The following is a 12,060-nucleotide window of genomic DNA, read 5'->3' as shown; positions in this document are numbered from 1 at the left end:
CTTCCCTGTTGATGCCCTGGGGGGTAGTTTTGGGTGGTCCCTGCCTGCTGCTCCGTCCTGGCAGAGCCAGCCGTGTGGCCCCTGGAGCTGATTCCCAGGCCCTTGCTCGCTTCTTGTCTGGGACGGGGTCGGCCTGAGTGCACAAGCAACCCAAGAGCCCTTTCTCCCTGGAAACACCAGAGAAGCAGCGAACTGTCCAAGAGGGGCCCCTCAGTCCAAAGTGGGGGGGGAGAATGGACCCCCTTTGGAGCATGTGGTGCCTCTGCTGGGGGTAAGAAAGGTGCCTTGGGCCGCTCCTGCATCAGCTCTGCATCCCAGGGGTCCTTTGATGCTCTCCATTCTCCTAACGGCGCATGCCTGGCCTCCTTCAGCTCAGCTCGGCAGCTGCCTTTGCCTCTGGCTCCTGCCTGGAGGCCGAGGGCTTGCTGCTGCTTTGACTGGAGGCTGAGTGAAAGGGTGAGAGAGCCAGTCTGGCCTGGCCTGGCCCAAAGTGGAGTGGTAGCTAGCTGCTCCCAGAGCAGCGGGGGTGGGGCAACCTGCACATGGGGGCAGCGTGGTGATCTGCCCACAGAGTCCGCCTGGTGGATGAAGCCCCACACTGCCGTTTGGGCAGCATTGGTCCTGAGCCACTGCATCATTCCCAGGAGAGATGTGTGGCCCAGGCAGGCCAGACCCCACAGTAAGTGCCACCCCCTGCGGTGTGCCATTTTGTCACGCCCTCAGGGATTCCCCCTGGGGTGGGCTGCACCCCCCCCCCACATACACCCCGCACCCCCTTCCTACACCCCAGCCCCCCAGGGCTTGCCTGGGAGTCCCAGCTGCAGGGCTCTGCTTCGTTCAGGGGCTGAGAAGTGAGCGATCAGCAAGTGAGCTCCGTCTTTGCCCACCTTCATCTCACCCAGAGGACTCTGGGCCGGAAGGAGCAAGGCTAGGGTCCTGCTTTCCCTCCTCTCTGCAGCCAGAGCAAGGAGACTTCCTCCGCCTTCTCCAACTTGGGCCCCAAAGGCAGCCCATTTTAGGGCACCAGGGCCCCCCTTGATGCTCAGCCTCCCTGGAGAGGGGCTCCCCTCTGAGCCATTCCCACGCCCATCCTGCCTTCTCCGCCCCGGTGGGTTTCTGCATTGTGATCTCGGCCGGGTGGTAACCAAACTCTTCTCTCTCTCCGTCCTGCCTGCTGCTTGCCCCAGTGCATGGTGGGAAAGGGATTAGGTTTACGGCTAATGAGGATGTCCGTCCTGATAAGGGTACGTTCCAGGCCAATGTTGCCATAACAACATTGGCCGGCTGCAAACCTGCTGTGCTTTGGAGCCCCCCACCCTCACCCCCCCGTTGGCCTTTCTCTGTCCCCCTCTAGCACCCCCAGGCCTTCCCTCCCCTCCTGGACCACTCGCCTCGTAGCATCTGGTGGCGTGCGCCTTGCAGGCTCCCTCCCAGGGGGGTGGGAAGGTTGCTCTCCCCAGGGAATTTTGTCAGCCTGATGGCAGAAGTCTGCAACTCTGGATGTTCGAACAGCCGTCGTGGCAAGAGAAATAGGGTGCTTCACACTTTGCAAGGTAGAGGGCTCCTCTGAGCATGCACCGAGTGCACTGTGGAGCAGCCACCTGAGATGGTGCTCAGTGCTGGACCCCAGGCGAACAGTTTGCCTCTTGCGACACCGTGATGGACAGTCCAATGAAGGCTTGGCTTTTGGCTGCAGCTCTTTCTGCAAATCTAAAGAGTCTGTATGGTTAAGATGGGTTCAAGCTCCCAGGAGCAGGCGGGGGCCGTGAAAGGCAGGGTGAGGTTGGAGCTTCTCTCTGCTCCTGAGGCTTCGCCTCTGCTCTCCACACATCCTCCTCCCACCTTACTCAGTTTCATAATCAGCAGGAGCCTTTAAAATGCCGCACCAGACCCAAAGCGCCAGCTGAAGGATGTGCACTGGAAACCCTGCTTTGCGGAGACACAACTGCCACCCCAGAGGGCCTGTTTTAGCCACCTGGCAGCCCCACCCCCCAAAAAAACCCACCCTCTGGCCCTGCAATGGCCTTCATGTTGTGTGTCTGAGAGGACAGTCTCCAGGAACCAAAGTGTTGAGCGTGTGGCAGCTCTGAGCCAGCGCCTCTGCCTGCTTTCGCAGTGCCCACCCACTGTCTCGACTGGGTCCCTTTGGTGCTAAAATGCCTCGAGACACACACACACACACACACACCTGTCAGCGGTGGGAAGCGTTGCTGAGGAGCGGAGGGGAGAGCCTCCGGGGGGGGGGCTGTGGATCCGCAGCTAGCAGGGGCTCTTGACTGTGGAACAGCAGCCTCTCCATGGGGCAAGAGGCAGCCCCCCTGCCTAGAGCTGGGCTGACTGTGCTTTGGGCTGGAGGAAAGAGAGCAGGGATCCAGTCCAAAGAGGATAGCAGAGAACTAGGCTGCAAAACATAAAGGCAGGAGGGAGCTCTCCATTGGGGGAAGAGAGCAGAGGCGTGGGGTGGGAGTCTTTGGGCAACGGGATGCAGTTGCCCCCCCCCCCAAGCTCTAGGCACATGCCAATGCCGTCTGTGGCGCTCTTTCTCTTTCTCTGCCCCCCAGGCTCAGGAGTGGACGACCCCGTGGGCGAAGTGTCCATTCAGATCGACTTGTACACACACCCTGGCACCGGGGAGCACAAGGTCACGGTGAAAGGTAACCAAACACACACACCCCCACACTCCTCTGATGGGCTGGCAGCCAGGCCTGGCCTCTTGGGCTGGCAACCCCCGAGACGTCAGCGCAGCCACTGTGCTGGAGAGTTGGCCATCCAGGCGGGCACTGAGTAAGCCTTTGAGCAGAACAGGCTGCCCGCCTTGCACTCCCCCCACAGTCGCCCCCAGAGGCTTGCAGGACTGTCACCGGCCAGGGCGGGGACTCCCTTTTGGAGCAGCCTTTTGTGGACGTGGCTTGGAAACTTCCTCAGCCGATGGGTGGTTGGGCTTCGTTGCAAGTGGAGAGGCCAGCTGCCCTTTGGGAGAGGCTGAGCTGCCTCCCAAGTTGCACAGCCGTATAGTGGTCCACGGGCTCCCCAAATGGCAGAAAGAGCTTTTCCCTGGTCAGGACAGTGGTGTGGGGCAGATGCGTCTGTGGGAGGCCAGCCAGCGGCCAAGGAAGAAGCTCCAGCGAGAGTGTGTGCCTTGAGCTGGGCAAGAGGGGCTGGGCTTCTGCCTTGGGCAGCCTCTCGGGTTGCGGCTTCTTGAGTACTGCGAGTCCAGACCCCCTTTGCCCTCTCTGGCTTGGCCAGGGGATGTGGAGCGGCTGAGCCGGACCTCTCCCCCAGCCTCTTTCTCTCCTCCCGCAGTGGTGGCAGCCAACGACCTGAAGTGGCAGACCTCGGGCATGTTCCGCCCTTTCGTGGAGGTGACCATGATTGGGCCGCACCAGAGCGACAAGAAGCGGAAATTCACCACCAAGTCGAAGAGCAACAACTGGGCCCCAAAGTACAACGAGACGTTCCACTTGTAAGTCCCGTCCTCTCCCTCCCGTCCTCTCCCCAACTGGGCCAAGAGACAGGCAAGCAGCCCCTCGGCCTGGGAATGCAGGATCAGGCCACGCAGAGGGAGCCTTGCAGGAATCCCACAGCCCTTATCTCCCTCACCTCCTTGCCTCTCCCCCTGCAAACAGAGGGTGGACTTGGCAGTATTCTTGGCATTGTTTCTTAGCCAGTAAAGGTAAAGGGACCCTGACCATTAGGTCCAGTCGTGGCCGACTCTGGGGTTGCGGCGCTTTATTGGCCGAGGGAGCCGACGTACAGCTTCCGGGTCATGTGGCCAGCAGGACTAAGCCGCTTCTGGCAAACCAGAGCAGCGCACGGAAACGCCAGAGCAGGGACCGAGCAATGGGAGCTCACCCCGTTGTGGGGATTCAAACCGCCGAACTTTTAATTGACATGTCCTAGGCTCTGTGGTTTACCCCACAGCGCCACCCACGTCCCTTTTTTCTAAGCCTTTACCAAAGCGATAAAACTGAATATGACCAGACAAAACAAGAGAACTCCTGGCCGGAGCCAGGCTCAGGAGCTCAGGAGGAAGATGCCAACTTCCCTGAGGACTTTTCCCACTGGGGTGGGGGCTCCTGGTCCCGGGACCCCGTCTCCCTGCCAGAGTTTTAACGGCGCTTCCCCTCGCTCTCTTGCAGCATCCTGGGGAATGAGGATGGGCCGGACGCCTACGAGCTGCAGGTGTGCGTGAAGGACTACTGCTTTGCCCGCGAGGACCGCGTGCTGGGCATCGCCGTGATGCAGCTCCGGGACGTGGCCGACAAGGGCAGCTGCGCCTGCTGGTGCCCGCTGGGGCGGAGGGTCCACATGGACGACACGGGGCTGACGGTCCTGAGGATCCTCTCGCAAAGGACCAACGACGAAGTGGCCAAGGAGTTCGTCAAGCTGAAGTCGGAGTCGCGCTCCACGGAGGAAGGGAGCTGAGCCCTCCTGCGTTTCCACCCTTCTTGGGTGACTGATGCCAACGTGTGCGGAAAGCGCAGCTGCCGGCTCTCTTGGACCCGGGGAGGAGCCTCGCGTCTCGGTCGGCCCCTTTGTCGGCCGCAGGAGACCTGTCTGGACCCTCAGCAGAAGGCAGGGAGTCGGAGCCAGGGGTGGGGGGGAGGACTTGGACTTGGGGTGCCTGCCTCCGTCACGGCTGCTCCTCTGGGGTTGGCGCTGCGGAGCAAGGAACGTTATTCTCTTGCATGGGCAGGAAGACAAAGCCAAGGTGGGCCAGACACTCCTGGCCTGAGGGGGGTTGGGGGGTGTCCACGTTCTGCAGAGGAGAGTTCAAGGAGGAAGGTGAGCAGCTGCTTGTTCCAGGCTGATTCCTTGGGAGTCCAACCTGTTGGTGAGCCTGAAGCCTTTGCTGGTTTTGGGTGGGCAGGAAAGCCCGAGGTCAGCTGTGTTTTGCCCGAAGCCTGGTTGAGCCTGGGTCCAAGTGGAAGCAGGAGGGGGCTGCAGGAGCTTCACTGTCCCCTACCCCCCACCCCAGACAAGCACAACACTGACCAAAAATCCCCCCTTTGCCCACCTGAGCACCATCCTCTCTCTCAGGGCCGCCTTATTCTCCATCCTCTTCTGTTTCTGCGCCAAGTCTTTGTCCTGGGAGTCTCTTCTCTTCCCCCCCTTCTCTCCCCCCCCCAAGTGTTGCTTTTGGGCCGTGCAGGGAGGGAGAGGTTTCCTGGTGCAACCATCGTGAACACACCCACCCACTGGAAACAACTTTGCACTAGGAACCGTGCAGGAAGAAGCCAAGCTGCCGACTGCCGAGGCGGATGACCCGGCCCCCGCCCTCCGTGTGCTGTGGCCCTCAAAGAAACACCCAAGAGCCGCATGTTGAGGGGGGATTCTATTTGTATATTGGGGGGGTTGTTTTTCTATATTTTTTTTCTCTTGGCACTTGTACAGCTGTATAATAACAGACCTTGTATTTCTCAGACCTGCTTTTAGACGCCGTGTAGTTGTTGTCAATGGATGTAAGAGAAAACCGCTCTTTGGGTCACCACAATTATTACTGTTGCGGTTTTTAATCCCTGTTTAATGTGCCGCTGTGGCAGGAAGCGATCTGTGTAATAAAGGGCCTTTTAGCAGCACCTCCTGCCTCCAGCCCCTCTTACTGGACTTCCCCGGTTGAAGGTGCACGCCAGGCTCCAGCCATTCCCTCTTCAGGCTCCCCCAGAGGCCTCGGGGCCTGGAGCAGCCTTCGTTGCAGAAGGGGTGGGCCTGGGGAGAGGCCCCCCCCCGTTGCTTAGCCTCCCAAAGAGTGTCTCCATCCCCAAGGTGAGACACTTCCCATCACAACCCCAAATGGAGGGCGATTCCAGAGCCCTTCACTGCTGGGCCCCCCAGCACCAATTGGCTTCTGGCCTTGGGATGTCTGCCGGATTTGACCCAAGGCCCGTCTGGATCTCGTCCAGCCTCCTGATCCCCGCAGCAGTCAACATGTCGTCTCCCAGCCGTTGCGTTCCCCAGCACCTTTGAAGCATCCTGCCACCTCCTGAGGGAGCTTAGCAACCAACCGCATCCTCACTCTTCCATGCATGTGCCTGGTTCTCCCTTTTAAAGCCATCTCCGCTGGGGATCATGGCCAAAGCCGGTGGCAGCAATTTTGTAAGCTACCTGTGTGCCGTGTGAAGAAGTCTGCTGCCGCCTGGCAAGTCATTCCCTTGACACTTGTCCCCAGCTTCCTGGGGGTGGGAAAGAATCCTGCCTCCTGGCGGTTTCTTGGCCATTGCTCCTTGCTAGGTCAGAGTGTTGGCTTTCAGGCATCATCCAGGCGCCTTGTCTATGCAAGAGCTGCCAAGAGGCTTCCTTCGTGTCATGAAATTCTACTCAGTATTGATCCAAAGCAGATTCCAACATATAGTTAGCAGAGTGAAAACTTAAACACGTTGCAGGATTCCCAAAAAATAGACCAGAGGCAATTAATATTTCACCCAGCAGAGTTTTACTGCTCCTGAAGGCAAATGAGCATAATGGTCACAAATCCAATACATTCAGGATTGGCCCTGTCCATAATAAATTCACTTACAGCAGACTTAACTTAAACTTATAATAAGAATAAACCTTAACACTAAGCACTAAGGAAGAGAGACAGAAAGAGAAAGAGAAAAACAGGCTCCTTCTGGCCTCTTATTATAGTCAACATGACCTTGACTGAAGAGATAAGAGGACCAGTTTAAGCCAACTGTACTCGGCATCTCTGAAGGAAGAACCCAAACACCATGAACCTTCTGCCTGTTTCTTTCACACAGAGAAGCTTCCAGAACCTCTTGAATTCAGTAGAATAGGAAAGATCTTTCTGCACATCAGATCAATACTTTCTGCACTAAGAAATGCAAAGCGACGCTTCTTTCAGGGGGTCAGGAGATGCAGGGCGCAACCCTGAGGGACAAGAGGTTGGTCTACTGAGCTTTAAAAAGAAAGAAGATCCTTGAGGACTTAGTGACAAAGAAAGCAAAATCTGTATTTCTGGCACCAGTGGCAAAAATAGGCAGTGTGTTTAGTGTGTCTGGTGTTTCTGAATGGGAGGCTTGAGAGGGGCAATGGGGGGAGCCCCACACCCAGGGGGAAATTCAGCAGACACTGCCTGGGCAGACGGGATGTTTTCACCTGCTGAGCAAGTCATGAATTTCGGAGGAAGCTCAAGACCATTTAAGGCGCTAGCATCTTCCATCAGAAGCAGGATTCTTGCATAGATGGACCACTTCTGGAGCATCTCTGATTGAGTTCAGGCAGAACCGCTTTATTATTTAAACAACACAATTTAAAATAATGTGGTGCTTTAGAGAGCAACAGCCAAAGAAAGACGAGAGAAGCCTCACAGTGTGATTTCTGTCTGGAGGGAGAGTTGAAGGTCACCACAAAGATGCCAGGAGAACCTTTCTTGCCTTGACAGGCAGCTCTCCAGGAGCCACGTGGGTGGGTGGGCTTCGTTCTATTCCTACCGGCTACACCGGAGAGCCGCTGCTTGCCCACCTCTTCCCGTGGGAGCGCTGATCGACTTCTGCAGTGCTGCCTCCTCCCTGTTGCTTTGCAGTCAGGAAAGAAGCTAAGGAGGTGTGAGGTTTTCTCTTGGTGGGTGCCTGGATCTCTGGGGGGCTGAACTGTGCCTTGGACCGAAAGGGGAAACATTCAACGCAGAGGACTCCTGTCTCCAGCGGAAGATGGTCAGCTCTTCTACACCTGTTTAGAAGCCAGACAGGAAGAGACTGTTCTGAAACCGATTAGCTATTTCAGCCTCTTTCAAGACATCCAGATTTAGCATTTCCAACTGCCTTTCTGTTTCGAAGGAGGCCACAGGATGAGATGCCTCCTCTGGGTCATTACTGGGATGCTGTCCTGGAAACTTAATTGCCTTGAACCATGAATACTCAGAGCATCAGTTTGTGTAGACAGAGAAGCAACGTGGTTGAGCTCAGGCTCTCGGTTGCTTTGGAGCAAAGCTGGGTTTGGGGACAGGCAAGAGAAGTTGGCTGGAGGTTTTCCAGAGAGATTGGGAAGAAAAAGCTGCTGGTGGCGAAAGACTCCTGCCATCACTGCAGGGAAGGTTACAGGTCCTTGTCGCCCATGAACGGGGAGCAGGAAAAAACTTCAACATGTAACAGAGTTTCCAAAGGCAATTGTACTTCATCCAGCAGAGCTTTTACTGATACTGAAGGGAAATGAGCAATAATGGTCACAAATCCAAAACATTCAGGATTGGCACAGTCCATAAAAATCCAGTTGCAGCACTTAAATAAAGCTTACAAACTTGTAATAAGATGAAACTTTAACACTACAGCATAGAGAACACCAGAACAAAGAAAAGAGAAAGTGAGTGAGAGCCAGGCTTCTCCTGGCCTGACTATAATAGCCAGTATGACCATGACAAAAAGGACAACAAAGCCAGTTTAAACCAGCTGTACTCAGCTTCCCAGAAGAAATATAACCCAAACAACAGAAACCTTCCTGTTTCTTTCACATAGAAACCTTCTAGAATCCTCTTCAAGTAATCAGAATAGGAAAGATCTCTGCGCATCAGATCAATACAGTGGTACCTCAGGTTAAGTACTTAATTCGTTCTGGAGGTCTGTTCTTAACCTGGAACTGTTCTTAACCTGAAGCCCCACTTTAGCTAATGGGGCCTCCTGCTGCCGCCGCAGCAGGAGGCCCCATTTTATTTTTTTAAGGGGTACAAAAATAAAAAACAAAAAACATCATTTTAAACAAAAAACAATACAACCCATCACAATAGGTAAAGGAAAAAGGATAAAATACAAAGGGGAAAAAAACACAGAAAAATAAAATCCATTAAACAAAAAAGAAAAAACAAAGAAAAATACAGCGAATCTTCCCATAACTTATCTTTCATTAGCTTATTTCCTTGACCTCCTCACACCTCCCTTTTTTGTATTCTAGATCGATTATCTATTTCAGCAAATCCTTTCCATCTTTTCAAATTTTAGTCCTGTACTTTATCTTAGTATAATGTAGCTTTACTTTCCCTCCTTTCACCAATTAACAGTCAGTTTTTCCCAAATCCTTTATATCATTCCTGCTAAAGTCACATAACATCATTCCAATATCCTTCTAACATTCATTAATTTTACAATGTTTCTGTAAATAGTCTTTAAATTTCTTCCAATCCTCCTCCACCGACTCTTCTCCCTGGTCTCGGATTCTGCCAGTCATTTCCGCCAGTTGCATGTAGTCCATCACCTTCATCTGCCATTCTTCCCGGGTGGGTAGATCTTGTGTCTTCCAGTACTTTGCAATAAGTATTCTTGCTGCTGTTGTGGCATACATAAAGAAAGTTCTATCCTTCTTTGACACCAATTGGCCGACCATGCCCAGGAGAAAGGCCTCTGGTTTCTTCAGGAAGGTATATTTAAATACCTTTTTCATTTCATTATAGATCATCTCCCAGAAAGCCTTAATCTTTGGGCACGTCCACCAAAGGTGAAAGAATGTACCTTCGGTCTCTTTACATTTCCAGCATGTATTATCGGGCAAATGATAGATTTTTGCAAGCTTGACTGGTGTCATGTACCACCTGTATATCATTTTCATTATATTCTCTCTTAAGGCATTGCATGCCGTGAACTTCATACCTGTGGTCCACAACTGTTCCCAGTCAGCCATCATAATATTATGTCCAACATCTTGTGCCCATTTAATCATAGCAGATTTCACCGTTTCATCCTGAGTATTCCATTTCAACAGCAAGTTATACATTCTTGACAAATTCTTAATTTTAGGATCTAGCAGTTCTGTTTCCAATTTTGATTTTTCCACCTGGAAGCCAATTTTTTTATCCAAGTTATATGCCTCCATTATCTGGTAATAATGAAGCCAGTCTCACACTCTATTTTTTAATTTTTCAAAACTCTGCAGTTTTAATCTGTCTCCCTCTTGTTCCAAAATTTCCCAATATTTCGGCCATTTGGCCTCCATATTGAGCTTTTTCTGAGCCTTCGCTTCCATTGGTGACAACCACCTTGGGGTTTTATTTTCAAGCAAGTCCTTACATCTTATCCAAACATTAAACAGTGCTTTTCTGACACTGTTCTGTTCTGATTTCTGATCTCATCCTGAAGCAAAGTTCTTAACCTGAAGCACTATTTCTGGGTTAGCGGAGTCTGTAACCTGAAGCGTCTGTAACCTGAAGTGTCTGTAACCCGAGGTACCACTGTACTTTCTGTACTAAGAAATGCAAACTGACCTTTCTTTCCCTCTCTGGTTTTGAAAGTGCTTGGGAGACCCAGATGAAGGTGCACAGGTAGCAGAACAGGTGATGGGGTGCAGCCATTCCCTCCAGGGACCATGTGCTGCTCTGGCCCCTCTTAAGCCCTCTGCATTGCAGGGGGGGGTGCGAGACGACCCTTTGGGTCCCTTCCAGCTTTACAATTGTGCACAGAAATGCAGCGTCGCTTTCCTTCCACATTGCTTGCTGTGACTGAGCTGCACATGCCGCCTCTGATCTTGCCCACTATCTGCAATATTTGCCCAGACCGGCTGCGAATTCTCCAAGTGCAATCCAAATGCTTGCAGGGGGCTTTGGGGGGCTGAGCCTGTGTGTCACAGATCCCAGCTGGGGCTGCAAAAGGCTGTGAGCTGCTGCTGCTGCTGCTGCTGCCGCCTCGCTGCTGCCAGGGGGCACTGCAAAATGGCACTGGCCTCTGCAACACCTCCTTGGCTGTGACATTCTCAGGAGTTTCAGCTCCATCTTTGGTGCGGCTATTTCTCCTCTCCCCCCCCCCTTGGGGCCCTGTTCTTAGAACACCAGGATTTCCCCACCGGCTCTTGCTTCTGCCTGGCCTCTCAGTTCTCCAAAGTTTTGATGTGCTCACTTCCTCTCCGAAACGTGTGATCTGTTTCCCACAAGTCCAATACAATGCAATGGCAAAGAACCTTCCCGTTTCTCAGTTCCCTCTCCAGATAACAACAGCCTGTCTGAAGCAGCTATTGGAGAGAAACAGATCCCTTTTTGTTGATTCCAGGCAGACAGACTCTGGGGCACTTGGCAGCAAGAGCAGAGTGCGAAACACGAATAACACTGGCTGTGCCCTCATAAGAACATAAGGGGCATTTACTCACAGGGTCTAGAAGCGGCCATTACAGCAGCAAAATGAAGGCAGGGCTATAAGCGCTGTCTAAGTTGCAAAAGGACAAAATGTAAGTTCACAAATGGCGTCTGAGCTGCAGAGCTCAGGCATGCCTGTGCGGTCAGCTTGGAAGTGCGGCGAAGAAAGACGAAGTCATCTCACAGAGTTCTCTCTAGCAAATGTGACAGGAAAGCTCTGTGAGCCTCAGACCCTTCATGTTCCCATCTGCCAAAGCATGACTTGTCGGTTTGACTGCAATAATGCCCCTACAGTATTCTGAAGCATCGCTGTGGAATTAGAGCAGAGCCCTCTCCTCCTCCGTGAATTTGTCAAACCCTCTTTTGAAGCCACCCAAGTTGTTGGCCATTCCTTCCTCCAGTGGGAGGGAGTTCCATAGTTTAACCCTGCGAAGAAGGACTTTCTTCAGACACTTCCACATGCGCCTCCTATCCAGGCTTAAAGAAGCTCATGACACCTGAATGCTTGCTGCTTTACCAGCCCTCTTCTCTGGACCTGCCCACCTTTTCATCCACTCGCTTTTGGCGGGGTATCCGATGAATGCGCTGGTGCTTGCCCCAGCTCAGCCCCTCTCACTTGCACACCCAGCTGCCAAGAGGAGTGTGAGCTTTTCACGGGGCTGCAGCCGAGGGAGCTCTGTGGATTGCACAGGAGCCCTGAGCAACAGCCCCGTGTTCAGTGGCAAGTCCAACGATCAAAGGCTTCTATTTGCTCAGTGCTGCTCAGTGCCATCTCCCGCCCTCAGGTGCAGGAAGTTGGCCAACCCTCTCCTCTGTCTCTGCCCGCCTGCAGCGGCCGCCCAGGTGCTCCTGAGCTGTGCTGCTGCCAGGATCACAGCAGGCGCTACTGGGGTCTACTGGGCAGAGTTGGGGGCATTTAACGGATTCTCAACAGGACTTCTGGCTGCACCCATTGGGGGCTGCATGCATGCCTGAGTTTCAAAGGAACGGGAATGGTTATATGGTTGCAG

At 53.4% G+C, this 12,060-nt stretch overlaps 1 protein-coding gene across 15 annotated transcripts in view; it reads left to right on the top strand.

The window, feature by feature from the left end:
* The window catches only part of UNC13B (unc-13 homolog B), a 156,013-nt gene extending 150,434 nt beyond the window's left edge, over positions 1–5,579 (top strand). For all 15 annotated transcript variants that reach the window (XM_083575437.1, XM_083575433.1, XM_083575446.1 and 12 more), the window contains 3 exons: positions 2,562–2,654; positions 3,304–3,463; positions 4,140–5,579. In XM_083575437.1, the coding sequence (XP_083431563.1) occupies positions 2,562–2,654; positions 3,304–3,463; positions 4,140–4,425 (539 nt within the window). In that variant the 3' untranslated portion in view covers positions 4,426–5,579. The remainder of the gene's footprint in view (positions 1–2,561; positions 2,655–3,303; positions 3,464–4,139) is intronic.
* The last annotated feature ends 6,481 nt before the right edge of the window (positions 5,580–12,060 follow it).

This window comes from Podarcis filfolensis (genome assembly GCF_964270895.1).
Source record: "Podarcis filfolensis genome assembly, chromosome: 11".
NCBI classification, from domain to species: domain Eukaryota; kingdom Metazoa; phylum Chordata; class Lepidosauria; order Squamata; family Lacertidae; genus Podarcis; species Podarcis filfolensis.
This window is presented reverse-complemented; position numbering and strand designations above follow the sequence as displayed.